General features: G+C 32.2%; 1 protein-coding gene and 1 long non-coding RNA gene across 2 annotated transcripts in view; both read left to right on the forward strand.

Moving 5' to 3' along the window:
- The window catches only part of LOC124454954 (E3 ubiquitin-protein ligase rnf213-alpha-like), an 85,040-nt gene extending 64,036 nt beyond the window's left edge, over positions 1 to 21,004 (forward strand). Inside the window, 38 exon segments of the mRNA XM_047005706.1 lie at positions 1,482 to 1,672; positions 2,126 to 2,162; positions 2,905 to 2,962; positions 3,258 to 3,461; positions 3,797 to 3,933; positions 4,008 to 4,097; positions 4,099 to 4,417; positions 4,814 to 4,985; positions 5,075 to 5,524; positions 6,235 to 6,407; positions 6,562 to 6,771; positions 6,991 to 7,208; positions 7,533 to 7,641; positions 7,943 to 8,043; positions 8,335 to 8,511; positions 8,811 to 9,053; positions 9,514 to 9,625; positions 9,817 to 10,203; positions 10,502 to 10,520; positions 10,522 to 10,619; positions 11,086 to 11,196; positions 11,562 to 11,615; positions 12,006 to 12,239; positions 12,547 to 12,619; positions 12,713 to 12,747; positions 12,915 to 13,012; positions 13,263 to 13,401; positions 13,785 to 13,907; positions 15,736 to 15,900; positions 16,363 to 16,429; positions 17,182 to 17,268; positions 17,512 to 17,692; positions 17,899 to 18,112; positions 18,251 to 18,325; positions 18,520 to 18,717; positions 19,241 to 19,330; positions 19,742 to 19,911; positions 20,604 to 21,004. Coding sequence (XP_046861662.1) covers positions 1,482 to 1,672; positions 2,126 to 2,162; positions 2,905 to 2,962; positions 3,258 to 3,461; positions 3,797 to 3,933; positions 4,008 to 4,097; positions 4,099 to 4,417; positions 4,814 to 4,985; positions 5,075 to 5,524; positions 6,235 to 6,407; positions 6,562 to 6,771; positions 6,991 to 7,208; positions 7,533 to 7,641; positions 7,943 to 8,043; positions 8,335 to 8,511; positions 8,811 to 9,053; positions 9,514 to 9,625; positions 9,817 to 10,203; positions 10,502 to 10,520; positions 10,522 to 10,619; positions 11,086 to 11,196; positions 11,562 to 11,615; positions 12,006 to 12,239; positions 12,547 to 12,619; positions 12,713 to 12,747; positions 12,915 to 13,012; positions 13,263 to 13,401; positions 13,785 to 13,907; positions 15,736 to 15,900; positions 16,363 to 16,429; positions 17,182 to 17,268; positions 17,512 to 17,692; positions 17,899 to 18,112; positions 18,251 to 18,325; positions 18,520 to 18,717; positions 19,241 to 19,330; positions 19,742 to 19,911; positions 20,604 to 20,763 — 5,779 coding nt within the window. The 3' untranslated portion in view covers positions 20,764 to 21,004.
- On the forward strand, positions 14,551 to 15,742 carry LOC124455095. The gene is made up of 3 exons (XR_006951705.1): positions 14,551 to 14,764; positions 14,938 to 14,995; positions 15,700 to 15,742. It is a non-coding gene; the product is annotated as an uncharacterized LOC124455095 (long non-coding RNA).
- Positions 21,005 to 27,088: the final 6,084 nt, after the last annotated feature.

Genomic DNA, 27,088 nt, shown 5'->3' on the forward strand with positions numbered 1-27,088 from the left:
GTATATAAAATAAACCTATTTCTCAATTTTTAATGCTTGCTATAACACTGTAACTTTATTCTCGAAGCTTACTCGTTCTTTGTACCGTATTAAAAATATAAATAAAAAGTCTCCTCCTCAAAACTTAAGGTTGCTAGAAAAATACAAAGCTCTTTATTCCCAAAAGCTGGTTGCTTTGTACCCTATAGATGAATAAATAATGAGCTTCTTCCTCAATACCTAACATTAAGCTTCCTAATTTGTTGTATAGCTGAAGCTCATTGCTTTGGACATGATATTTCTCTAACATTAAAAAAATGTCCCTCAACTATGTAAAATATATAGTATTATTTTCTACTCAACTTGTTTTAGTGCTTTGGCTGATGGAAATTGTTTTTACAATGCTTGTTCTATTGCCCTGATTGAAAATGAAAAATCTTTCTACTATACTGTGGTTCCTCGCCAGCATTGAGTTGTGTGAAAATGCTTCATACTATGCTAGCACCCCCTTATCAAATTATTGCATAAGGATGGGGCATTTGCTTCATATAAAAATGCCTCTGCTATGTGCTTTTATGATTTGGAGCTTTGTATATTTTTAAAAAAAGAGATATTCAAGCAACAGTTGTGGAAGAAGCTAATGATATTCTCAAAGTTATACAATTTTATCCATGATGTGCATGCATTACCAAAATTAGAAAAAAACTCGTAAAATTCGATCATTAAATTCGATTTGGTCATGACAGTTTTTTTCTGTATTCTGACATCAAAATGCTGGAAAACGTATTTCAGGGAGTTGAAATTTAAAAATTTTCTGAGGGAGCTACCCTAGACCCCCTAGCGATGGACACCGTCACATTTTGAGCTAGATCCGCTCCTGTCGTAGACGTATAATTCTTTACCTATTATACAGCAAATATATATCAAGGTTTTTCAACGTCTTTGCATCTTGATTCAAACCATTAATACTTTTATTAAATTTACAAATATACTCAGGATGAACTTTCTCAATAAAAACATCCTACTGCTGCAAGGAAATTTCTTCATTTTAATCTCCTTGAAGTATGGACGTCAATCCAACGTTAATTGATTAGGGACCATAGTTCAATTAATCTGTTCTACAGAGTAACTATATTTTCTTGACAGAGCAATTTCACATTTTCAAAGTGTAATTACAAATAAACGGGCCTGCATTCAAACAATCACAGTCGAGTAAACTCTAAATAGCTATATTGTTAATTGAGTAAAAAGAGCTTATCATTGCAAATCAAAAATATTAAAATAAAAGGGTTAATTTTAAATGTCTATTTATACATCTAAAGGCTAAAGCAGGATACCAATTTTACTAATTGTTAGTTCTCTAAAGTATGATGTAATTGCACAGTTTTCTTAATTTTACATTTATTGTTTGTTATTTGTTTTATAAATTATCAACATTTTCTGTCTCAATGTAATAATTTAACTATTTTCCACTAATAATAGGATTGCTATTTCTCCATTAGATTAATAGTGATTGCTGAAAAAGATGACGTTTACAAACGCTTTCCAACTCCTCTTATTAATCGTCTTGAGAAACATATCTTGGTGATGTCAACTGGCTTGACTGAACGTCAAACTGATTTGGTTGAACAACTTGAGAAGTGGGTTGCAAACTTCGCAAAAGCAAAGAACGAATATTCATCACAAGAAAGGTGTATTAGATCATTTGACAAACCATTCCTATTTAAAGAGCGTTATTATGGACTTCATCTATTAACATTTTGTCTTGCCAATTTAATTTGTCATACAATTTTCGTCAAATTTTGTGAAATTCGTTGTTTTTACTGAATAAGCACGATAATATTTGTTTCGTTGATTCAAACTTACGGACTGCCAGTGTTTCTGATTGTGATTTTGTAATTGATATATAAAGACATCGATTAATGTTTAAGAAATTTTTTTCAATATTACCTAGACCATAAGTTTATAGAGTTTGTATAAACATTATTGACTTCGAATTGGACATGGTTTTTAACTAGGAATCATATTAGACCCAAAGATATTCTCTATATCATTAAAAAAATTTATTTGCATGAACGAAAACACTGAACAATTAACATTATCATATAGGGTCTCATCAAGTTTGTGATAAGTTTTCTTTTTTAAGGTTTCAACGTGCAAATTAAAGTTAATAGATTTGTAACGTTAGTTGCTCCTTAGATTTAAAAAGAATATTCTATAAATATAAAAAATACAGTTAAAAATAAATGAAACAAAAATGTTATGTAAACGATCGTCAACTTTAAGTTTAGTCAAGCTATTAAAAGAGAAAAAAATAATACTAAGAAATTGCAGAAATAATGCTGTGGGTATGCAATAGCTAGTTGGGTTTTCAACCAGCTTCGTTGATAAGCATGTAGTTTTTATAAGAGTGCCAGTACTTTTTGTCTACCCCTTGTAACTTGTTTCGGATTGTCTTGTTTTTTATGTCTTGAATTGCATTGTTCATATTGCAATATTGTGAGATTTCTCCCTTTTATTGCTTAGTCATGTTACTTTTATACAGATCGTTACTTATTTATAATATACGTAGTATGACGTACGAAACACTAATAATTTACATAATAACTATACTACACATATATATGAAAAGAAGCAATAAATGCCATGATGATTTATACAAGAATTTTAAGACAATATTTCTACATGTCGGAATGAAAATGAAACAATAAAACACGTATAAATTGAACTAATACCTAAATTCGTATTCACAGTTTGAATTATGCGATGCCCTTATTCCCATTTTTCTTAGTGTGCATGCGTGTTAGGAAAGTTGCAATCAACTCAAAGTTGCATCTACATGCACAAAAACCTCAGAAATAACTCAAATATTATTTTCAATTTTTAGTTTTTTTGGACCAGGTGATTGTTTGTTGGTTATCACAGCGATACAGCAGCTAATGTCGTGATTCAAAAATTTGAGTTTGGTTACTCTGATATTAAGGTGTGCTGGTAGAAGCATTTAGCATTCCAGCAATATTTCAAAGTATAGTATTCTTGGTGTAACAAAAAAATACCAAGAATAATAAATTTCCGTTTTTGCATTGTTTATATATGAATTGCAAGTACGAAAAAGAATTTTTAATAATTTAGTTTGAAACTTCACAAGAGGTCATATATTTCACATGTCCCAGTTATGGTTTACTATATATTTCTTCTCACTTTTTTGCTTCCATCTGCAATTATTAATTTGCGAATATCACAGACCATTAAAGCTATAAAAATTTGTTGTTTATTAGATACTTGAAGATTCAAAGAAAACCCTTTTACAATGTGCATCTCCTGATGCAATTGCCAGACTCACAGTATCACAGTTAAAAGACAAAGCCATCGAAATTCGTGAGGAATATTACCAAAATCAACACCACGGAAGTTTGAAGGAATATTTAGTTCATTGTTTTCAAACAAAAGGCAGCAAAGCAGACAGTGGCTCTCTCGTTCAGGTTTCAAATATATGACATACATATTTTTTATTTCTTCAAAATAAATAGCATGCCAAATTTTTCGTGCGCTTTTAATGAAAAGTAAATGAATTTCATTTTATCATAGTATAAAACCAAACAGTAGTTTCACTCTATTGAAATTTTTTGTGTAACGTATATCGTATTACGCATTTCATTAGCATAGTAGCAGCCATTAAATTTTCCGACCAACAAGAAGCGCTGAGGTAACTAGCAGCAACCAATAATCTAATTAAATATGCAGCAGCCAGTTTCACAGCGACGTAGCCCTGCTGCTTGTTTCTATGCTGTGATTTTACTGTTGAATTATTTTACAGATAACCACCCACTCGCGACTTTTATCGGAAGCAAATGCTCGTGCTATAGCAGCTGAAGCTGGTTTCCTAGGCTGGCAATCACGATGTATAAGTCTTCAAGAATTTCATACGGAGCAACAATTTGTCAAAACTTTGGAGTAAGTCTATTATTTTTGTTTTTTTTTACTAAAGTTTTTACCTCATTGTAAACTCATAAATTTATATTGATTAGCGATTTCTTCATCAAACTTGGAGGTGCTGAAGGACTCCTATTGGTGCAGTGTGATGACGGGGAGAAAAATTCAAATCTTATTGCATGCAGTTCTTGTTGATCAAACACGTCGTACATCTTTGGAAACGTTTGACCCGAAACCCGTTCATATTATCTTTATCATCCAGTTGCCGAGAATTGCTGGTGGCTGTCAGCATTTTGTGGGATTTCAAGGTGGAAAATGGAAATGTGTCCATATTGACGAACTTCTTGAGGCAAATGAAAAGTTACCGCAAATTGAATTACTTGTTAATAGATCTGTTAGTGATCTTTTAAATTTAAATGTTTCCTCAAACAAAAATCTTGATCTCGGAGACATACTACTATCACTAAATGATTACATTGAATCACCGACAAACAGTGATGTGCAGGTAAGACTAACCTGACTAGGTTCAATAAAAATGTTGTTTTATACTCTCATGCATTTATAGATCTTGGAACAAAGTGTGCAAACTAGGTAGCTAGTGAGGAAATTCAGGCTGCGAGCAGGCTAATCGGTAGCCTTCAACAAAAAATAGACAATCTTTACGTATATATTATACTAATGGCAAATTTTTACGACATTTTATTACATTTAATTCATCGAAAGTGATCTATTTAAAGATTGGTTGATCTATTTAAAGCTCCATATAGATGAAAATGAAGCATTTTTAAAAAAGTAAAAAATATCGTGATTTTTTTAGGAAATAAACAAATTTATCAACCTACCTCAGTCGTTTCCTATCGCTTTGATTAAAAATTTTCTTTAACATTATTTGATTGTATAGAATATTGAGGAGAATTTATACGAAGAAAATATACGTCCCACAGTCTTGCTGAGGAACTGCATGCAAACTGCTGCTGCGAGAGTCTTTGACGAATCAAATGACGTCTTGAGAGCCACAAAACGAATTGAGATATTACTGGATTGCTTACCTTCCGAAGATGGAGATGAAACAGGTTTCTAACAATTTTGTATTTTCCTTTTAGTGGCTGAAATTTACTGCGGGACATACATATATATGAGGTACATTTTTTGTTTGTTTTAGACCTATCTACCATTCTTGTTGTTCGTATGTATAAACTGCTTCGCGAGCGTGATGAAAGATGCCTTGATGATCAAAGGCTTTGGCTTCAAGAGGAAGCGTTATGTCAGGGACATCTACAGGAAACTGGCACATTTAGGAAAGCTTTATGGCAAAAATTATCGTTAATTGTGTCTCCTATTTTGTCCGAAGTTATTGCGTATTGTGATCGTAACAAAAACCTCAACTTGCTTCTTGAAGAAAACACTTGGACACGAAAGTTATGGCTTGAAATGTTACAGGAAGACAACCTTACGGCAATAACCTATGAATCATTCATTTCACCTGTATCCGGTAGGCTACGAGAACGAGCTACTGTGTTGAGCAGTGGAGTTGGACATCCTTTTGAAGGAAAATTTCCATTCTCCTGGATAATTAAAGACATTGTTCACGTTCTTTTGTTGCAAGTGGGGGGTATGTAGAAATTTTATAGTGTTTTCCTCTATGTTTTACGGCTGTTTGGTTTGCTTCGGTTAAGCGAGCGTCGGGCTATTTAGTTCTAGGTTGCTCTTTCAGTGACTGCTGTAGTTTTTGAAAATTTAACAAAAATGTAAAATTTTAATTGGAAAAATACAAAGACACCCTTAAAGCCAACATCAAGTGCTGCAACATTGACCCAAACACCTGGGAGGAGTTCGCGGAAGACAGACTGCAGTGGAGGCATCTATGCTCCCAGGGCGTTCGGAACTTCGAAGCCGGTAGTGCAGCCGCCATCAAGGAGAAAAGGGCCCGAAAGAAGCAACGCTCTGCCCCTCTTGTCTCGTACCCCTGCAGCGTTTGCGGGCGTTTGTGTGCATCACAAATTGCCCTCCATTCACACATGAGGTCCCACTCTCGCAGATAGACCTGCATGCCTACTCATCTGTCGCCCCGACAGGAGAGTCCATACGTACATACACATTGCTTAAGTTAAAAGGGATGTTTATATTATACTTTAAGCTTTTTAAATTCAATTGTTCACCTTTTTTTTCAATATTTAAAAACTGTTTTATAATTTATAATTTATAATAATTTGATGAACTCTGTTTGTATGGTTAGTCTCTGGGAATATATTAACGATCAAATTTTAAAATTGGTTAGAACAATTGTTCTTTCTTTCAACGTATCCTTTTTTTGCGTTTCAGGAAATATTACAAACAGATTGACGTCATTAAGAAATGTTTTTGGTACTTCTCCTTTGGGAAGATTGAAGAAATTGGCATTTGAAGATCCAGATATCAAGAAGGAAGCAGCGAATTGTTATTTAAATGACTTTTTACATATGATGTATACGCCAATTGTTGAAAATGAACTGAAGGTTTGTTAACTTTAAAAATTCAATGTGCTGGCCAATGCGTTCAAAGCATATTTGTAAGAGCAACGTACGTTTTGATCACCGATAGTTGTAAATCAACATTTATAGAAATAGACGTATACACGTTTAAACAAATGTTATATTTCTATTTTACCAGTTGATACACGACGCTGTACTTGTGACGTCTTGGCAAATACACCAAACTTTTCATGAAAACGATGAATTTCACCTGGATATTCCTCTCATTCATTTTGCCTATTCCACGATTCAATCACGTTTGCTGAATTTCTCTGAACTTGTTCATGCATTTCCTCAAGTGGTAGGAAAACTAATGGAATCTCCATTACCAATTAATGATTCAGAATTTGTAAGTCACAATGTTAATTACCTGTTGATTTGTGGAATATTATTGCTATAGATATATAGACGTGATATGTAATTTTATACTCTACCCACCGATTTTTGTTTTGTCAAAGCATGTACGGAAAATTTCAATACTTTATATCCACTTCATTAGAAGTATTTAAAACAGTAGCATTTGACTAAAAAACTTTGTACAATGGTATACTTTCTCCCACCATTTTAGTGCCTAGATGCAGTGGCTCTTCAGTGCTGTCTGGAAGAACTGGAACCTAGTTTAATTAATTTTACGAGTCTTCATAAACGAAAGACGTGGTGTAATGAAGTTCAATGTCTACGTCCAATCATTCAGGTTATGAAAGCGTCAATAACGGAGAGTGGGAACTCAAAAAATGTTGTTCCTCTTTTGTCAGAAAAATCTGAGCAGGTTTCGAAAGTTTGTTGGTAAGTGTCAATTGATATTTGGATAAAATATGCAAAGAATTGTGTTTATGATATCATGGCCATGAGAAAAGGAGACTGAGTACGAACGTAGTGCATGATATCATAGCAATAATCGAGTAAGCTGATACATCATGTATTATTAAAGAATTTTTATACAAACATAAAAATCTTTCATGTAATTTTTTTTTTCTAAAAAATATGGTAGAGTATAAAGAAAAATGTTCAAAATATCCTTCATTAGGTCGCTATGAACTCTATGTTTTAGACATTAATTTTTAACACCTACTAAAAGTTACATTCTGTTCTTACGCGTTTTATACAAAGGATCATGTTCACACGTTTGGATGTTGTACGTATGTTTATTGAACACACTTGTCCACCTGAGGATTTGAATCATACTGATGATGGTCGTAATGCTTTGAAATTGTTAAAGGTAAAGTTTTCACGTATTAGCTTACATGCATAGATCATTTCCGTTAAATGGAAACGCCTTTTAAAAAAGGCTTTTTTATATTAAATCATTTTGAATTTTTTTTGCTGTGCATTACGGTCGAGTAAGACACAGCTTTACTGATACACCTGGACTGTCAATAAACATGTGTTCAGTTGTATTTTATGCATTAAGTTAAGTTCAATAAGCAGGTTGTAAAGGTTATGAATTTGATAAAGCAATGCAAGTAATTTTCAACAGCAGACTTCATTGTATTTCCTTTTAGCGCCTATTTCCTTTTTAGGCATTAGGTGAAAGTCCCGATTTAACCTCACTACGTACTATAGTTGTTATTGAAAGATTTTTGAAAGACTGCAGTAAAGATTTGCATAAACGAATTGTCAAGTAAGTATACTGATTAAAAGTCACGGTCATTAACATTTGTGGTAATGATCATAATTTTCATAAAATGCATGTTGATCTCTTACATTATGGCATTAATTTTGAAAAACAAACCTAACAATATACTTTTACTGTTTCAAGTGTTTATGTTAAAATACAATGCATTCAATAATAAATTTTGTATCATAGCAACATATTTTGTTACAATTTATCTGCGCATGAAAGATTTCCTTAACATGGAACCTTAGTTGTATGTTCATTTCTGTTATACTTAATGAATTATTATAATGTTAGATTTGATGACGAATGCGCCATTTGCAAGAGATCACTTCAAGATCCTGTACAGCTACCATGTCATCACGTGTTTTGTTTATCTTGCATAACCAATTGGCTTAACGATCATGACGTATGTCCTGCATGTAGACACGATGTTGGCAATGATTTTCAATTGCAAATTAATGAAACAATGAGGTAACTATTTTGTATTCAAAGCTTTACAATCAAAGTAGACATGTGTGTATTTAAAGTATGGTATAAACGTTTGGTCATAAATTATGGCGTCTTGTCCAGAAAATTAACGTTCATTCTCCACTTGAATGAGTCTTTTTTGCTTTTATATATATGCTTATGAAATGAAATTATTGCTTTTTTTATTTATAGTTTTATTTAAAAGAACTTTTAGATTGATAGACTTTTTCAAACAGCTAGATTTGATAAACATGTAATTTAAAAAGTAAAATTTTCCATTTACAAGTACTTTATTTATTTAGGCTTTCGTTGGAGTTGTGGAGAAGTTTTCGTAATCGTTGCAAATCCTTTTTCATGAATGTTGTCTCTGTTTATTGCTTTGGTGATGACTTACCACAAGATGAACTTGTAAAAAAATTCATTGCTTATGTGATAAACGATGAAGAATTCACAGAAGATTTTTCTCCTTTCGATGGTCACAGCATTGATGTCACTCCAGCTATAAGATCATATATTTTACAACAACTTCTTTCAATCAAAGGAAGGTATGTTGATGCTGTGAAAATAAATCAAATGATTCCACCACGCTTTAGTTACCAAAATTTCTATTTCATTAAATGAGAAACGTCATTTTTTGTTTGTGTTTCTGCAAGGAAAATTAGTGATTAGTGTTATTTATGCTAAAGTTCGGGCACGATTTGCCGAGTAATGGCGATGTCTTGCGGAAATGCGTTTCATTGGTAACATTTCTATCTACTTGTACATTGTAAGCTCTTGCTTCATCACAAGTCATCTTTATTATAATTAGAGTATTTTTGAATTTTTATTCAATAATTTTTTGGCAAGCAATTTTTTTCGATTGGCGAGTTACGATAACTTACAAAAAATGCGGAGAGTTTAGGTTTTTCACGAAGAAACGATCAACTTTCTAGCAGAACAGATCAATTTGCGTTGTTGCTATCAAAAAATTATTGTATTGTGTTGTATTAAAAATGCTTTTTTAAGGGAAAAAGAAGTTTGTACGTATTTGGAAGAATATCTCTATCGTGCTCAAGGTTTATCTACCAACAAGGAACATTTGATGAACGTTTGCGTGTTGTTTGTTCATTGTATCGAGGTAAATTACGTTTTTATAAAATCATTTTGCAAAATTTTGGGTGCTTTTATTCCTTTGTTGTTAAAGACATAATTCACTTATAAATCTATTGTTTTGTAGTAAAGTGTGTTTAGTTTTTAAGATAAAGTAAAAATTCGAGTTGAATTTTAAAAAAGTGCATAATTATAGCTATTGGCTTTATCTTCTTTTAGGATGTTGAAACAGGGAAATTATTAAAAGCAAAACAAACTGAAGGCAGTGTTGAAATAAACATGTTGTGCAGAATCCTTGATAGAACACTGAGGAATTTTCGTACCTACAAAACCCTGAACATTGACAGCCTTAAAGATGTTGCTGCAATTCGGGCTGCGTTTAGTGAACTTCCTGCATACTTCAATGACGATCTTTCCGAAAACTTAAAGAGCAATGCGGAACTTCGAAAATGCATCCAAGCAGCTAAACATTTATGTGACAATGAAACTGCTCTTCAGTTATTCCTGCTAAAACAGTTGGTCCATAATGATGAAAATGGTTTCGATGGAGTTAAAGAAAGATGTAAGATCAAAGAATTGAAATGGATTTTGCCTCCACAATCTGAGGTAACCGCTTGTTCACTTACTAGCTAGTTAATACGTACTTGTGTGGTTTGTTTTATTCTTGAAATAAATTGTATTATTAACGATGTCAAATATTTGATCTTCACATTCAAATTAGCGATTTATCATATGATATGCTTAGATAAAGTACGCTTATGTACAATGCCACCATTACAATGTTGAAGTTGCATGCTTTCTGATACGTTTCGAAGCAGTTTCAAAAAGTAAAGAAGGATTGTTGTTGTATATTCATTATCTGAAAAAACTTTGACTTTTCTGTCTTTCATGTCCATATCTATAGGAGCGTGACAAAGACCAGACAGTTCATGGTCCATCACGACAATTATCATACAGTACGAGAAGCTATTGGCAAAGCAATAATAACATCAAATTATGAAGAAACACAGTTGATCTTGAGAGTAAGATAATTTATTTTCCTTATAACAACAAGACTGTTTTCACTTGGCCAATGTATATTTATACAGCATAATATAAAATTGAGGCTGAAATCATGTTTCTTTTGATATGATATATTATATAGTTGAGCAAACCCACACTCCTTCAATAAATTTGGTGTCTACGTTTACTCTGTTTGTGATTTGTATTATGTGCAGGTTTTGATTTGCCTAGCTATCAAACATTTTTAACATAACATTTAAAACAACAAACTACTTCAAGTTTCTTAGAGCATCAGGCTGCAAGAAAGGTGCTTATTTTGTTAAATATCGAATGACTGCTGTGAAAATATTTTTGCCCTATATTTGTTTGGAGTTACAATCACCTGCTGAATTGAAGATCTTTATGATTTTTCTTCTTTGAGAGAAATGCAGTTAGTCAAATCAGCCATAGTAACGTTACAAACTTGTTAGACTTTATTCTTTTTAGAACTTGTCCTGTGATGATCGTGCCCAGTCCTGTTATATTTTACTTGCAATTTATTGCGAAGTAATGACCAAATTTTCCACTGAAAACGAAGAAGATCGGATTCTTTCAAAGGTATATGTATTGCACGTTATCAAAGACTGTGTAGCAGGATTTTCTCCCCCCTTACCTTCTTTGTAATTCTTACTTCTTGGTCTTACTTACTTTACGTTTACGAATCGAATAAAATATAGTCGATATTTTAGATCGAGAAATTTGTTTTCTGTCCATAAATCTAGCAATTGCAAATTTCATAAAAGATTTTTTATCATCATTACGCAAAAATATATGGACATATTTGTTGAATATCTTGAAAAATACATCGTCATATGTGAATGTATTCTGTAAAGTGTGTTGGTCAGGAAACATTATTTGTACAATAAAAAAGTACTTTTTTGTTATTATGTTCGTATGAATGATTGTTATAATTTTATAATTAGATTGTGGAACAACTCGATGAATGTCTTACTGGATATCAGGTTTTGGCAACTCGGGTATTTTGTGTGCAGAAACAAGGCTTTGGAATCTTATATACAGGCAGTTAAATAAATTACTCTCCAAAAAACCTTAATTTCATAGGGTAACAGTGAAACCAAATGCAAAAACATTAGATATCACTTATGCTATACAAAAAGTAAAAGTGTAGTAACTAGTGGATTCGTCATTGCTTGTTGTAATTTGGTTACAGGTTGGCATTTGTTGCACTTGCACTATTCATTACTATCAAATATTAAAAGATAAATTTTGAGCAGTTCTTTTTTACTTTCTGAGTATAATTTAAGTATTATCGATTATGCATTTTCTTGGGAAGTGCAAATTAATTTTGGAAATGTTGTAATTGTTATTAGAATATGAGCTGATTTTGGAACACAAATATAGCTTAACACTCAAACCATTTCAATTTAAATCTCTTTAAGCTACCTCTTGCGAAGAATTTCTTGGTGAATTTTGACAACAGTTCTCATCAGCAATTACTTCAGCTACACAGTGGCCAAACTTTAAATGATAGGCGTTTAAATGAAATCTTGATTCATTTCCTTGTTGTTACGAGTTGCTTTCCAAATAATCAACTTTTGACTCCCTTCTCAAATCTTGCATTCAATCCAGGATCAATGAGGGTATGTGTTTTTAATATTCATTTAAATAATCGTAAATATAAACATAACAGTGGCCAACGTAAATTGTTAATGAGTTCTATTTGTTTTATTCGGAGTATCTTTTCATGACTGTATAGAGTAGATTGTCCAGTGGAGTTTTGAGAAGGAATGTTGGTGTTGTTCAACTACCTTAGTGGTAGTAATTTCCGTCACTAAAAGCACTTTATTTAACATAGATATACAACTTAGTGTTGATTATTGTCAGAAATGACGTGAAATAATTAGTAAGAGAAATAACAGTTTTTTATTTATGAAATTCCTTTCTAAGAGTGCGTTCATTCCAACCATGCCTCACGATGAAAGTCCCGAGGTCATGGGCGTTACCCAAGGCACGTGGTATGGTAAGTTATAGAGATTGGCTCTGCATATGATGCTCTAATACTTAACCTATGGCGGTATTATGTACACTTTTGTATTTTTTTTTACCCCTCCAGAATGCATTAACGGACATCGTTATGTCATCACTGAGGTAAGTTTCTTTTAACATAAGTATGTTTTTGTGCGCAATTATTTTCTTTTTGGATGTGCTACTGGTTTTACCTTTAATGTAAAATGTTTATGCAAAGGCAAATATTGAAAACTGTAACACATTTTGTGTTTGGACATTTTAAACGCTTTTTTTTTCAATCAATGTAGTGTGGACGTCCAAACCAAGCGTATAATTGCCCAACTTGTGGTGTTCCTATTGGAGGTGCAAATCATCAGCTAGCAGCTAATAATAGACAGGCGTCGAGGTTCGTCTTTGCAAATTTACATAAAATTGTTTTGTATTTCGTAAGAATCTTAGAACTAACATAAAAAGCTTGACATGTGTTGGGGTTGCCCTTTTTTACTTTTTTTTTCTGAATTTGATTGGTACAATCGGTTTTAAAATCTAGCTATAATCGTATTATTTAACTAATGATAGTTTAAAAATAATGATGTTCTTTTGTCGTTGTTTGCTCGTATTTTACGTTTCCATATCTCCTTTAGGGCAGATTGAAGTAGTACTGGTCACATTCTAGGACGTGCACAGGATCAACCTCCAAGTGCACAAAGAAATTTGAACCCATTATCGTGTTGTGTTTTACGTTGTTTGACACATGTGGCTATGTTGTTAGGAACAACTCCAGATCAAATTCAGGTAAGGGTAGACGAATGAATTTCATTCCTTCACAGATTCATTAGTCATTACTGTGTGTTAAAGTTGATGCCAATTTCAATTGATTTTATTTCAATTCATGTCTAAGCAAACTGAATAAATGTGAATTTACGACATATTTTATCTACCTTGTAATTTCTAACACGGCTCAAGATTTAAAATCTCGAGAGCAACTCGATTCAATGGCTTGTAGTCCAAAGCCATCATTAGAACATGAGAATCATTAGAACATGAATTAGTGTTCTAGCTGATTTTTACACATTTTTACTGTAAGCTTTTTTTAGCCAAACTTCTCATTATTGTAGCTTAAGATTAATGCTGAAACTTTCAAATGCTATACCTTTTCTATGATTATAATTTTTTAGAATATTTCAGCTATTATCAAACCACCTGTTAATAACGTTGTTCAATTCATAAAAGATCATATAGAAAATGATCTACGTTGCATTGCAAGATTTGTTGGTACAAATATTGAACAAGCTGCTATGGTCATCCATCTGATTTTGTAGAAATCGTAAAAATAATCATGGTTTGTTTCTTTTTTGTTATTATAAATGGGCCTAAATTTTTTGGTGAAAAATTAAAAGCTGTGTCACAAATTAGAAAACAGTTTACACTGGCTGTTAAAATTTAACAGATAAACATGTAAAACATACCTTTTAAACGCGTTTACTGATTTTGTTTTGCAGCATACCATCAATCAAATTTTTACAATTTTGAAGTGTATATTAAAATTTCCCAAGTCAGTCATCTGACGATTTATCGTATTTTGATTTTCTATTATATTATCTAAAAGTTTCTTTCTTTTCTACTGTTTTGGAGATCATTAAAAGAAATATTTTCACCACGTTACTCATGCATGATTTTAGAAGTTTTATGACCAGCGACCACGTTGTGTACTGAATTGTAATAAACAAAACGTTCATTGCAAAGTAACAGAAATATCAGTACTATAGTTGGTCATTACTAAAATCGAGAAGGAAAATATACAATACTTTTATAACGTACCAACAGGCAACAATAAATTCAAAAATAAAAATTCCATCCAATTCAGTTTCAATCCTGGAAGCAACCTTGATTTCAAAATATTTCAGTAGTTTTAGATTTTGCTTTTGTAATGCATGACTCGACACAAACCCCTAACCCTCGGCTATCCATTAACAAATCCAATTGTTTATTGATAACAAATTATTTTTGTCAAAACGTTTGAATCGGGTGATAATTTTGTCTACATTTGCCATCGTTAGGAAATGTCAATGGCTTTCAAACTGATTTGCCCAGTAAAGTGTCAAGACAAGCTTGGGAAGATGCATTTATGAATGCCTACCTTAATCCTGTTCTATCGGTAAGTTATCGTGTGTTTTTTTACTAACCAATACCCCAGGCAGGTAGACAAAATAAAAAAAAAACAGAAAATCTGGAAGTCATTTTTCACTAGTGATATTGTAGTTTTTTTGCGTTTTGGTATTTAATAAATATTAAACAATTTATGTTAGAGTAACATATTTTCTTTTTAAGGTTGTTTCTCAGTTATTGAAAGATGCTTTAGGTAGAATGGTCAGCGATGAAAGACTGGGTAAGAAGAATCTTGAAAGCCGGTTTCTAATCTTTCTGAATATGTTTTATAGAAACCAGCTTTAATTTAGAAAACAATTCTTTCTTCATAAGTTCAACAATTTAAATGAAAATATCATCGGGTAACATTACTTTGCAATATGATGAGCATCACTATTTTCTATGAAAACACGATCAATATCTTGCATTATAATGAGCATCATTATTTTATATGAAAACACGATCAATATCTCGCATTATGATGAGCATCATTATTTTCTGTGAAAACACGATCAATATCTCTAGAAAGAAAAATGACGCGAAATCCCTTGGAATCGTAACAAGATGATGTTAAAATTTCAATTGAAATGCAGTCACGAAACTGTGACACTTCTATTAACACTTTTAGTCCTGTTTTTTATGATCAGTGTCTTAGCAATTAGATGTGTTGTATAAAATTTTATGTTCAGAATTATATATTTCAATAAACTTTTCCTGTTTTGCTTCTTCATAAAAAGTTTGCAAGTGAAATCAAAAAAATTAATTTTGTAAAACGACCATTATGAGAACAAATTTATTTAAAATTTAATAACAATTTGCCGTTTGGCAGTTTAAGGCTACGTTTTTGCTTTTTATTCGTATATTTTTATACTAAAGTAGAGCGCAGGTTCTTGAAAACATAGAGTTAGATAATTCGTCAAAACATTTTTCCATCACTTTTTCCAGGAAATAATCGGCTAATGAAATTGATCAACGAATTAGATGAACCCTCATGTCGTTACAAAACTCGATCCTTCATGTCCAGCACTTTGGAGAAATCGTAAGAAAATCACCATTGAACATTTTTCCTTTAAATACCAAGAATATTCTCAAGGTGTCACAGTGCCAACAGACAAGTGTGAAGTACTTGATGAATTTTTAAAAAAGGTTATGCTTAATTTCCTTTACAATGATTTTAAATGTAATGTGCAAATGGCGCTAATCTGTTACTCACTTTTTTTAATTTTCGATCTTTCTTAAAACTTTAAATTTAGCTAGGTGTAACTACTTTCTATGTAAGAATTACAGTTATTGCAGGCTACTGAACAAGACAGATTTAAAATTAAATGCATGTGTCCTTTTCTGCGTGTAAATAGCTATTCTAAGAACAATTAATTTATTGTTAAAATAAAACAACTAAAATGCGGAAAATATTTAATGAAAATAGGCATTTTGTTAAATATGTTATGATTAGTTCAGGACTTCTCAAAATCAGTCTACAACAAGGACTTTTTGCTACCACTTTACTTTTTTAATCTAAGCTAAATTGAAACTTTACCCTGGCCGGGATCACTAGTTAAAGAGTTTAAAATATACATTGTACAAACTTCTATACATTTTCTTTTCCAGGAATGTCATCTTCGTGCCCTTCAGTATCTTCCGGATATCATAAAGTTGCAACGTTTTCTTTTGAAAAGTTTCATCGTTGCTTAGATCGAAATGAAGCTGAAAAATACATTGGGAGACTTATATAAAGGTATATAAATACTTTTTTAAACGCGTTCTGATTTGCTGCAGTAAATTTCATTACTGCTGTGGAATAGCTATGGTTCTTGCTGTTCTATGGTTAATACATCTAAAAAAAAAAAAAAAATAAAATATCCTTCCTATTTTAGCTAAACTTTTTTTTCTATTTTTCACCTTCATTTCACGTTTTATCAACTGTATACTTTACATTGCTGACATGCATCCCTATTCTATTTTAAGTTATAAAAGTTAGACTACTTTTGCTGCCAGTAAATCTCAACTTGCTTAAAATTAAATAACTTTTGATTTGTGATGTTAGTGGATGCTCTGTATATAGCATGTCTGGTTAAACAAGTATTCATATTGTCAATATTAATCAAACAAAAGTTTTTCTTCCGTTGTATTGACGTCTTTCACTTAAACATACCAATAATTGTTATGCGTGCTCCTTTTCTGCTGTAACATGTTTTTGTCAAGATTATTCATCTTTCTTCGCAGCTTGCATCTAAGGTCTGTTGAATACGCAAATGTTCTCTTAGAGAGATATACAGCTAAAACGTTAAGATAAATGGAATAGAATTGAAATCATTTATAACTTTAGAAAATTGGTTTTTGTTTAATTGTCTCACATTTTGATCAATTAAATACTTTTTCATGGCAAAGAAATAGTCCTTAAATTTGGTTTTTTCTTTTCGTTTGTAGACCCTGATATAAAACAGCATGTGAAGTCCTTAATCAACAGTTTCAATATGGCTTGGAAAATCATTAGATCATCTATTCCACAAGATGGTGAGTGACAAAATAAAAGTTGAGTTAAGTTTGATGCTATGTAGAGTGAATTATTCAATTTATTTATTTTATTTACTGATGTGTTTCTTCAGTTGTTTTAATGCATGAGAGCAACATTGGTTGACAAATCATTACCTAATTAAGTGTTAACTAATGCAATCTGTTGAGTAATATCTGAAATCACTTTGTTTGTATTACCAAGATTTCTTTAAATAACTGCGGTTGTCTTAATTGACTTGTTAGGTCATTACGGAATTTCAAAAGAAATGAGAGAGAAGGAAGTTATCAACGCTACTCCAATTTTGATGTTATTGCCTTCGTGGAAAGGACTTGGAAAGTGTTCTTTGGCACTGACAAATTACCTTGTATCTTTACATAACAATTTTATTGGACGATGTAAAAGCTTGTTGAAGGACGATAAAAAGTAAGATAAACTTTCCAAGATTTTGTTAGGATTCATCACTGTTGAGAGCTTCATTTTATTTTATGTTTTAAGAAAAGGGCTACTTTTATTCCTCAGGCTGGTTATGTATTCTTAAAACATAAATTGCCTTATAGAGCAGGTTTTCACTCTAATAAATATTTCATTGCTATCCTTCTGTTAGCTTGATATTTTTTACATCTTTATAGTTCAGAGGAGCTATCGCTGTCGAACGTTACTAAGGGACATTTGGTTGCCTATGATCCAGAGAGAGATTTTTTGCCGATGGTCCTGGCTCACTGTGATTATTCACTAAAATTTGGTGAAGGAGGTGAAGAAACAGCTGTGAAGTTCAACTGGAAATCTTTAGAAAGACAACTTGTCGACAGATTTATTCGGGGAAAACCTAGAATTACATCTTTGGTTAGTTCCCTGAATTTATGTTAGTTCCATGTTATCCATGTTGTACAGAAAGGGATATAAATGAATTGGATTGAGAATTTATGGTTCTGTCAGCTATTTCTGCGTTTCATTATATAAATTAAGTTTCTGCTTCTTTAGGTTGAATTATTTGTGTTCAGCAAAGATATTTGTGATGGAGCTGTTTTTAAAGCGTTGAATCAAAAGATCCCTCAGGTACACTTGATAAGAAAAGTACCTAATTTAGCTACTTTACTTATGATAAAAGCAAAACGAAATATATTTTCGGTGATGTATTTAGAGTTACCTAGAATCTGCTCTGTATGAATGATCTCATTTTCAAGATTTTGGTCGTTTTTTTTAATTTCGTTATTTTTTCTAACGTCTATGGTTTCTAATTCTGTTTGTAGATTAAACTTAGTCGACCAGTGAAAGGTCAGATCTTAAGTGAACTGAACCAACTCACTGATGTTTGTGACGTTCTTAAATCTCTCCACAATGTCATTGGTTTCTTATCGTCTGCTGGAGGAAATCCAGGAATGCTTATCAGTGAATATATGAAATCAGCATTGAAACTTGATCCTAGAAACGGTTTAAAAAGTGGCAAGGTAGCTATGCTGTTTGTAAATAAAATGGACGACCTGCGAAAACTCTCTTGCTAAAATCTTCTTTATCAAACAAAAACTTTTAATAATATTCTTGAAGGGTTTGTCCTTTGTCTGCAATAAAAAGAACAAGAAAAAAGTAGGGAAATTTCGTTCGATATTACTTTGTTAAAGCCCAGGCTTATGATGCTCGACCGAAATTAATTCTTTAAATTTAAGCTCTGATATTTTGATTGATATTAATATTTTATTTTCTTCGCATTCCTTGGCCTTCTTTTGGGAGGGCAAACCAACCATTTTATTATTTGAGGGGCTTAAGTCCTAGAGCCGTAGTTCCTTGCGTACAAATAAGGTCTTGTTGAATGTTGGTATTAAGCCTTGTCTTTATTGTGTTTCATGGCTTTTGTATGTAAAGGTATTTTTTTTGGCTTACAAGTGTTATCCTATTCTCACATGTATAAAGAGTGAAAGCCATAAAACTTTGGCATTCTTTCACCATATTAAGGGTTTTGTAATTATATTTTAGGCAGAGCAGATTTGTCAGCTTCAACATGTTGTTGCGCTTTGGAAATTGTTATCATTAGAAAGAGCAAAAATATTGACTAGACGTAAACAGGTTTGTTCGGCCTAGATATTTTTGGTACAAATCGTGTGAATTCTTATGTGAAGGTATTAATTGCGCTAACAGATAAAATACTATACGTATATTTTGTTTTGGACTAACAAAACCAATGTCAATCAAGAGCATATCAGTTAGCTAAACATAATGATTATTTTGCACGTGAGTCCTGCTTTTACTTGTTTCAAATCAGCGAACTTTATCGTTAATCTAATAAAGCAACTACAGCTCATATTGACTACCATAATTACATCAATAAAAATATTTCTTCTGATATATTCAGCCCTTTAAAACAATTTATGTTGATATGGAGTTTAAAAACTGTATGTATGGACTAAAGTGCGTAACTGTAATGTATAAGGCAAAAGATGATATGGGAATATTGAAATCTTTGTGGTATTGCTATAGGAACCATTTGACGATGTAACAGATAAGATAAAGACAGCATTGACAAGGGAAATAAAGTTTGAATTAAGGCGTGGTTTACAGAAAATCAAAATTGATTGTTTCGTTGATGAATTGTTGCAGCTTATTTTACTCTTTTTGAAAAATGCAGCAGACGAACAGTTGCACTGGCCGTAAGTAAAACTATTTAGCTACATAACTATTTGTTGTGCTGCTTATTTAACATCTGCTACATGTCCTTTCTTGCATATCCCAACTTTTTACATCGTTAAGTTCGTCGATCGTTTTCATTCGTTATAAAACCCTAATCGTATCACGAAAATTGTTTGGATCAATGTCACTTGTTAGCGTTTCATTGAATAGTTTATTTCAAATTCTATATCATGGTAAATTACACGCATTTTTGGAGAATACGATTTAATTTTTCTGAATTCAAGGAGTTAACTGACCACTTTCTCTAACGTGAAAACTCTTGTTTTATACAACCATTTATGTATACAAGGAAAACGACACTAAATTTATTTTACCACGTAAAACGTGTACAAAATTGTAACAAACAAGTCATGATAGAAAATGTGCAAACATTCACAAATGTTTTGTATTTATTGCTCGGAAAAATGTTAAAAAGTGTGGAAACATGTCTTTTCATAAAGGAAAAGGGTAATACAAAATCATGAAAAAAAGTTTGAATTGTACAATGATCTGCTTTTTTACATTTCCAAAATTTTTCAATCAAATTTTGTCATTTTATAAGTCAATGATGCTTATTTTAACTGTATCAACAGAAAGCTAGTTGTATTCATTAGAAAAAGCATGTTTATATAGCTCATACCACTAAGATTTCAATTTTGTTCTTAACATATAGTTTAGCAGAGTACATCAACGCAATGCTTGAACAAGATGGTTGTGAAATTATTAAAGATCTCGAGGAGAGTTTACCAGTTGAAGTTACTGTTGCACATGCTGTTGAAGCTTGGAAGCTTGCTTGTCAGAAAAGTGATGATTACAATTCAAAAATGTATTGATTTAGTCGACAATTTTTTTATTAATGACGAAAAGTTGCTTGATATTCTTTAACTTAATAATGCGCATTTAATTTTCAGGAAGATTATTTGGAAGATATATAGGTACTTTTTAAATCAGGTTACAAAAATCTCATCATAAAATTAAATAAAATACAGAAAACAGTTGTCATTTAATTAGAAAACATTTGAGAACATCAGTAAGTAGTTAAAAACAATATATCATAATTTTTACCTTCTTTAACCCAGCAGCAATGTGCATGTGTGACGTTTAAATACTGAATGAAAATGTTCGTTATAACCAAGCTACCTTTGATAAAAGTTTAAATCTATCATTTCCCTTCAATATAAATATTAAAATTTTGATTTTGGAATGTGGTTTGCAATGTGATAACCTGTATTATAACGCTACAACATCAAAAGTCATATCATTTATGGCAGAATAATTCCCCTTGATCAATGTTGACTTTTAAATTTCCAAGTAAGTCTTGTGGATAAGAAAAGACGAAATTGAGTGTTAGTTATGACTGCTGCTTTTTAACTTCCAATAATCCCTAGTGCTACCACAGTATAGGGAATATATAGTAGGCCAAATTTAATTAGTTGGCTGCCGTATGCCATATCGTCACTCCTATTGGTCACACAATGGAGTTTACTGTCTGCCAATATGGTAATCACATGGGAAATAGGATACGTGTGGCTCGAAAAAATTCAATGGAGTGGCCCTACTGTATGTTCTATATACTGTGGTGCTACATATTGCTAAACTTTTGTACATATAAGCAGTTGTTGATGACAACTATTTTGAGGTACGTAGTCTGATTAAACCAAATCAACAAATATTTCTGGCATTTCTGTACAACACAGTATTGTATATTTTATCAGAATACGTGGAGCTGTAAGCCGTGTTCCGAGTTTCTTTTAGTCAAACTATAAAATTGACTATTAGCAGCAATTATGAATGCAGTGGCTGAGTGGCTGTAAAGACCTTATTTTTTATGCCGCGACCAATGACCACGTAAGTATTACGTTGTCTAGCCAACATGAGAACTTTAATACAATTGGCTGTGCCTGTCTAATACAGAGCCAATCAATTACTTTGCTTTGTTTATACATAACTCAAAAGTGGACGGAATCAAACGCGATAGTTTGGGAATAACTTGCACTTCGGACGAGGTGTGTTTTAGATTTTAACTTGTAATTACTAATGTAATTAGAACATTTTCTTCGCTGCAATTTTGCGCTCATGGAGCCTACGCTGATGGGTCAAAGCTTCTAAGCGTTGAAAAGAGACATAAAGAGAATCTTAAGAGACAATCTCAAACCAGCGTCACATCATCAATCAACAACGTTGACCATGATCTGGATAAAGATGTGAAGTGATTGATTAATTCACCGGACTTTTTCAAATATCATTTCTTTCAAATTGTGTATTTACCAAAATCAATTATGCGTTTTGGAATTTCGGTTTCGATTTCTTTTTCTTCGATATATGAAGGACCTCAGTACTTTTATGTTACAGAGATGCAACTTAATCCCAAACACAATTTATTAAGTTGCTGTGAAACTTTACATACGTACATTTATATATGGTAATTCTCTAGTAAAATTTTTGTTTTGGTTTATTACTGTTTACGATTTATTGAGTTTTTATCAGTATTCAAGGTGTGTCATAGTTTGCATATTTATAATTGTCTTGATTTTAAAGAAAAATTTTACCGTCAAGTGAATTCTTTAAAACCATTGCAATAATTAGCTTTTTAAAGAGTTATTGGGTCAAAGAACATGCAAACCGAAGTTACGTAGGCAAGACCAAAACAAATTTTCAGTGAAAATTATTTATGTCTTCAGAAAGTTAATTCCTTTAGTGTTTTCCAGTGAATGATCACGGAAATATTTGCATTACATAGGAATAGGAATCATGTGGCTTCGCTACTGTGTTTATATCTGTGATAATATTCAGGACTAAACGATTTGTCAAACTCGATGTAGCTAACGTTTCTACATCGGTGTTAGTTTTCATCACATATGACATTAATGTTGCCTGGGCTCAAACACCGTTGCTTTAAAGCCACTACAAGTAATCATGGTCCGCAAAGAACAAATTTAAGTGCTGTCATTTCGTATGTCAACTTTAACATGATTATTTTTTTATGACATTTCGAAATAAGTCAAACTATGTACTGAAAACAAATATGACGAAATCATGCAACATAAAATGTATAATGCATTAAACATATTACACTCTTTCTGTGCATTTTAATTTATAAATAACATTTAATTATAAGTATTAGAGAAATGATTAAAGTATTAAAACAAGCATATGCACTTCCATAAAACATCGCAAAATTATAATTCAAATATACATCAAATGTTTTGCTCAATAAATGCCCACTATGTTATTTTAAAAATGTTATCATTAACAAAAATCATATGTTATTACCCTTGTTTTATAACAATATATTCCAATATATAGCGTAAAATTAGCCTGCAAAGGAGGCATTACGCAAATGAGGTTTTTCGTGATTTCCTGTCCCATGTAAACATGCAAGAAATTCTGATTTTTCATTCCGTTTGAAAGTGCTCGTTTTTTTGCAGTGACTATCTATTCATACGGTTTTGTGTTAGTCTAAATTAACCACAGGCTAATTTCCATGCAACGGAGAAGGAAATCATGCTAAGTGTAGAGGAAAAGTAATGAGGTTACACAAGTAGAAGTTCAGATTGGCGTAGAGTGTATGTGGATGGGTTGGAGAAATGAGTTCTTTGTTAAATGGTAATTTCAACTAATATGAAAAGAGAGGTTTACAAGACAATTTCAAATCCTACTTTGTTGTATGGTTTTAAGATAGTGAAATGGGAATAAGACAGATAACAGAGCATGGAGGTTGAGCAAGTAAAGACTCTTTAATCTGTCAGTTCATAAAAAAGTTTAGTAGTAAAGATTAGAAAAACATCTAAAGGCAAAAGTGAAAAATATTTTGTTGAAACAAAGCCTTTTGTTATATCTTCCACTATAAAATATAAACTTAAGCATAAAGAAACTACATGCTTCGAAAACTTCAATTTTCCACGAAAAATCATTTGTAATAACATTGCGTTGTTTAAACGAAAGTGCTATTTTTAATTAAAAACAACATTTTTCTGTATCGCTTGCCTTTAATCTTAATATATATGTTTGCATAATTGATTTTTTGACAATTTTGATGACTGGTGCTAAGATTTTACAAAATTTAATCGTTATCAAAATTTTAAGTATATTTGAGTAAATTTGAGCTACCTATTCTTATGAATTTGATTAGTTTTGTTGCACTCACCTCTGAATGTAATACTTTTATGTCATTTGAAGAATGGCATTTGCAAGAAGTGGAAATATCGTTGGTCATTCAGTTCAGCATAAAGTCTGTTGTTAGAATTGTGTGACAGAAATCCCGGAGCAGATATTAAATATGTGGGTAATGTTCATGTAATTTTCTCGAAGAAGTTTATGCTCGGCGAAGAAATGCTTGTTTATCTTGGACTGACAAAGGGATGGCTGGTAAAGCAGTAAAACACGTAGAATATTTACTTCCAGCCTGCACAGCATGAAAAGAAAATTTTAAATGAATTCAATGCAAAAGTAAGAAATATGTTGTGAATTATTACTTCTTAGAGGAAGATACTGGAACAGACTATGTTTATTTGATCTTAGACTTATGTGAGGAGATCACTGGAGAAGTTTGTGAAAGATTCTACTATACATTATCTTCAAAAGCTCTTCCATATTCTTAACAAAATTTTGAATGGATTAGCTGATCTTCATAGGGCCCAAATCCTATTTTCATTCGGGGATTTGAAACCTTCCAATGTTCTCCGTGACGTAGGCAACAATTTCTGTTAGCTGACTTTGGCATTAGTCGAATGTTGAAGAATGGATCTAAAGCAAGTACATGGGAACTGAATGGTTGCTCTGGAATGTAGAGATGATTCAAATGAAGCACGTTACAAAAGAGTCTGATATATGTAAGTGTAAAGAATGTTAACATTTACAAAGCTCACAGCGAAATTTAGTTTTTGCGAGTTTTAATTTTTCTGTTAATGTTACATTTTTATTATCTTAGAATGCAGGAATGGTGGCTTATTATGTTGCAACAAAAGGAAACATCCTTTTGGGAAAGAAACGGAAGACTGGACAACATGTTGAATGGGAAACGTTGGTTTGGACGAAATCAAAGATGAAACATTAAAGACCTTCTGTCGTGGATGTTAAAACTACAACCAGAAGAGCCATCTGCCAAAGAAGCCTTGAAACATCCATTTCTTCTGTCGCATGACGAAATATTTCACTTTTTATGTAACTTACTGTCTTAAGTCAATTAAAACAGATGATCCCCACTCTAGTATCGTCCAACAAATTAATATCGGATCTTCAAATTGGAAAAGTCAAATGGATAACGATGTTTATGAATATTTGGTAAATGGAAGAAAGTATGGATCGTCATGGACAGAATGCTTAAGGCTTTCAAGATATTGGCCAGCATCGGAACGATCGACCACGACCTCTACCACAACCAGAACCATTTGTAGGATTGGCGATTACAGTATTTTGTTGAAACATTCCCCAGTCTCCCTGTTCGCATTCATGCAGCTCTCAGGTCAAATAATGAATTGAAAGGTAAGCATACTAGCTTGAATTTTCTCATTTTTTATTACACTTAATTATGTGATCATTGTACAACAGCAATTTGATTACATAATATTTTCACGGATATTAACATCACTTCTTTGCTTCAGTCTTTATTTACTTAAATTCGAAGAGAAAAAATATGAGAAAAATATTCATTACTACCATAAATGTATATTGTAAAATTTTCAAGATTGTAAAATGAGCCATTGATGACTTCCATTAAAAGGTATCAATCAGACCACCACTTGACTTAAGGCACTGCAATTGAGCAAAATAACATGCTCCTGAAATTTCGCTTACAGAAAGCAATGGCTGCTATCAAGATTTCATATATTGTAACACAAACCACTATATAGAGGTCGAAACTAGAACTTTTAACCGGTGGGGTAGGGAGTGTTTAATAACGCTGCTGCTGAAACATCGCTCGCTTTCAGAACTCTAAATGGCTATCATGTTTTCTCAGATATTGTGCTTTGACCACTGTACAAAAGATCAAAACTGTAACACCGTAGTGCGGGAGAGGGTCATTTTAATAACGCTGCTGCTGGAAATATCGCTTATAGAACTGGCTGTATCATATTTTCTCAGATATTGTAGCTTCGATGTGTACTAAGAGGCCGAAACTAAAATTTTTTAGTGTGAGAGGAGGATGTTTGACATTGCTGCTGCTTTGAAATATCTTACAGAAAAATGATTTGCTATCATGTTTTCTCAGATATTGTAGCACAAACCACTATATAGAGGCCAAACTGTAACTTTTAGTGGGGTGGGGAGGGATGTTTAATAGTGCTGCTGAATTCATTGCTTTCAGAAACGTAATGGTTGTATCATGTTTTCTTAGATACAGCACAAACAAATCATATAGAGGCCGAAACTGGAAACTTTTAATGTGAGAGGGAGGGATGTTTAATATCGCTGCTGCTGAAAATATCGCCTACAGAACTTAATGACTGTATCATGTTTTCTTAGATATTGTAGCACGGACCACTGTATACATGGCTGAAAGTAGAACATCCAGTGGGTGGGAGGGATGTTTAATAACGCTGCTGCTGAAATATCGGTTTTCAATGGCTCATATCCAAATGTATACTGAATTTAAAATAATTCATTTGCAAAAATATATTTGTTTAGTAGATATTAACAATCAAGTTATTATAACACATCACTTTGTATGTCTTGTAAATAGAAGCTCCAATATGGACGTTTAGAATTAAAGAAAGTTTAAAAAAGTACTGAGAAAAGATGTCTAAGCCAAAGAAAAACATAAAATGATTCATTTTGGTTTTTGTAAAGTGCAAATATTAAATATGTGCTTGATACTTTAATGACACGTCACTAAAGTGCCACCTGTGCAAATGCGATGAAGTCATACAGCGAGAAATATTTAAATCAGTGTACATGCAATTAAAAACCTAAATTGTTGAGGAAATTGATTAACAACAAGTGTTTATCAAGAATTTTTGAAGGTATCATTCACTCGTTCAAAGTAATAACTTGCCTTTGCAAATTTGTAACTCGTAAACTTTTCACAATCTGATTTGATCGGCGATTCAGATGTCCCGACGCTTAGATTAACTAACTTCTGAAAGTGATTTATGAAATGTTTCTGAACTAGGCTGAAAAAAACTTTCAACTGGTCACCTAGCGCTGCACGCTCTAGCA

Source organism: Xenia sp. Carnegie-2017, unplaced genomic scaffold (genome assembly GCF_021976095.1).
Source record: "Xenia sp. Carnegie-2017 unplaced genomic scaffold, XeniaSp_v1 HiC_scaffold_3, whole genome shotgun sequence".
Classification (NCBI taxonomy): domain Eukaryota; kingdom Metazoa; phylum Cnidaria; class Anthozoa; order Malacalcyonacea; family Xeniidae; genus Xenia; species Xenia sp. Carnegie-2017.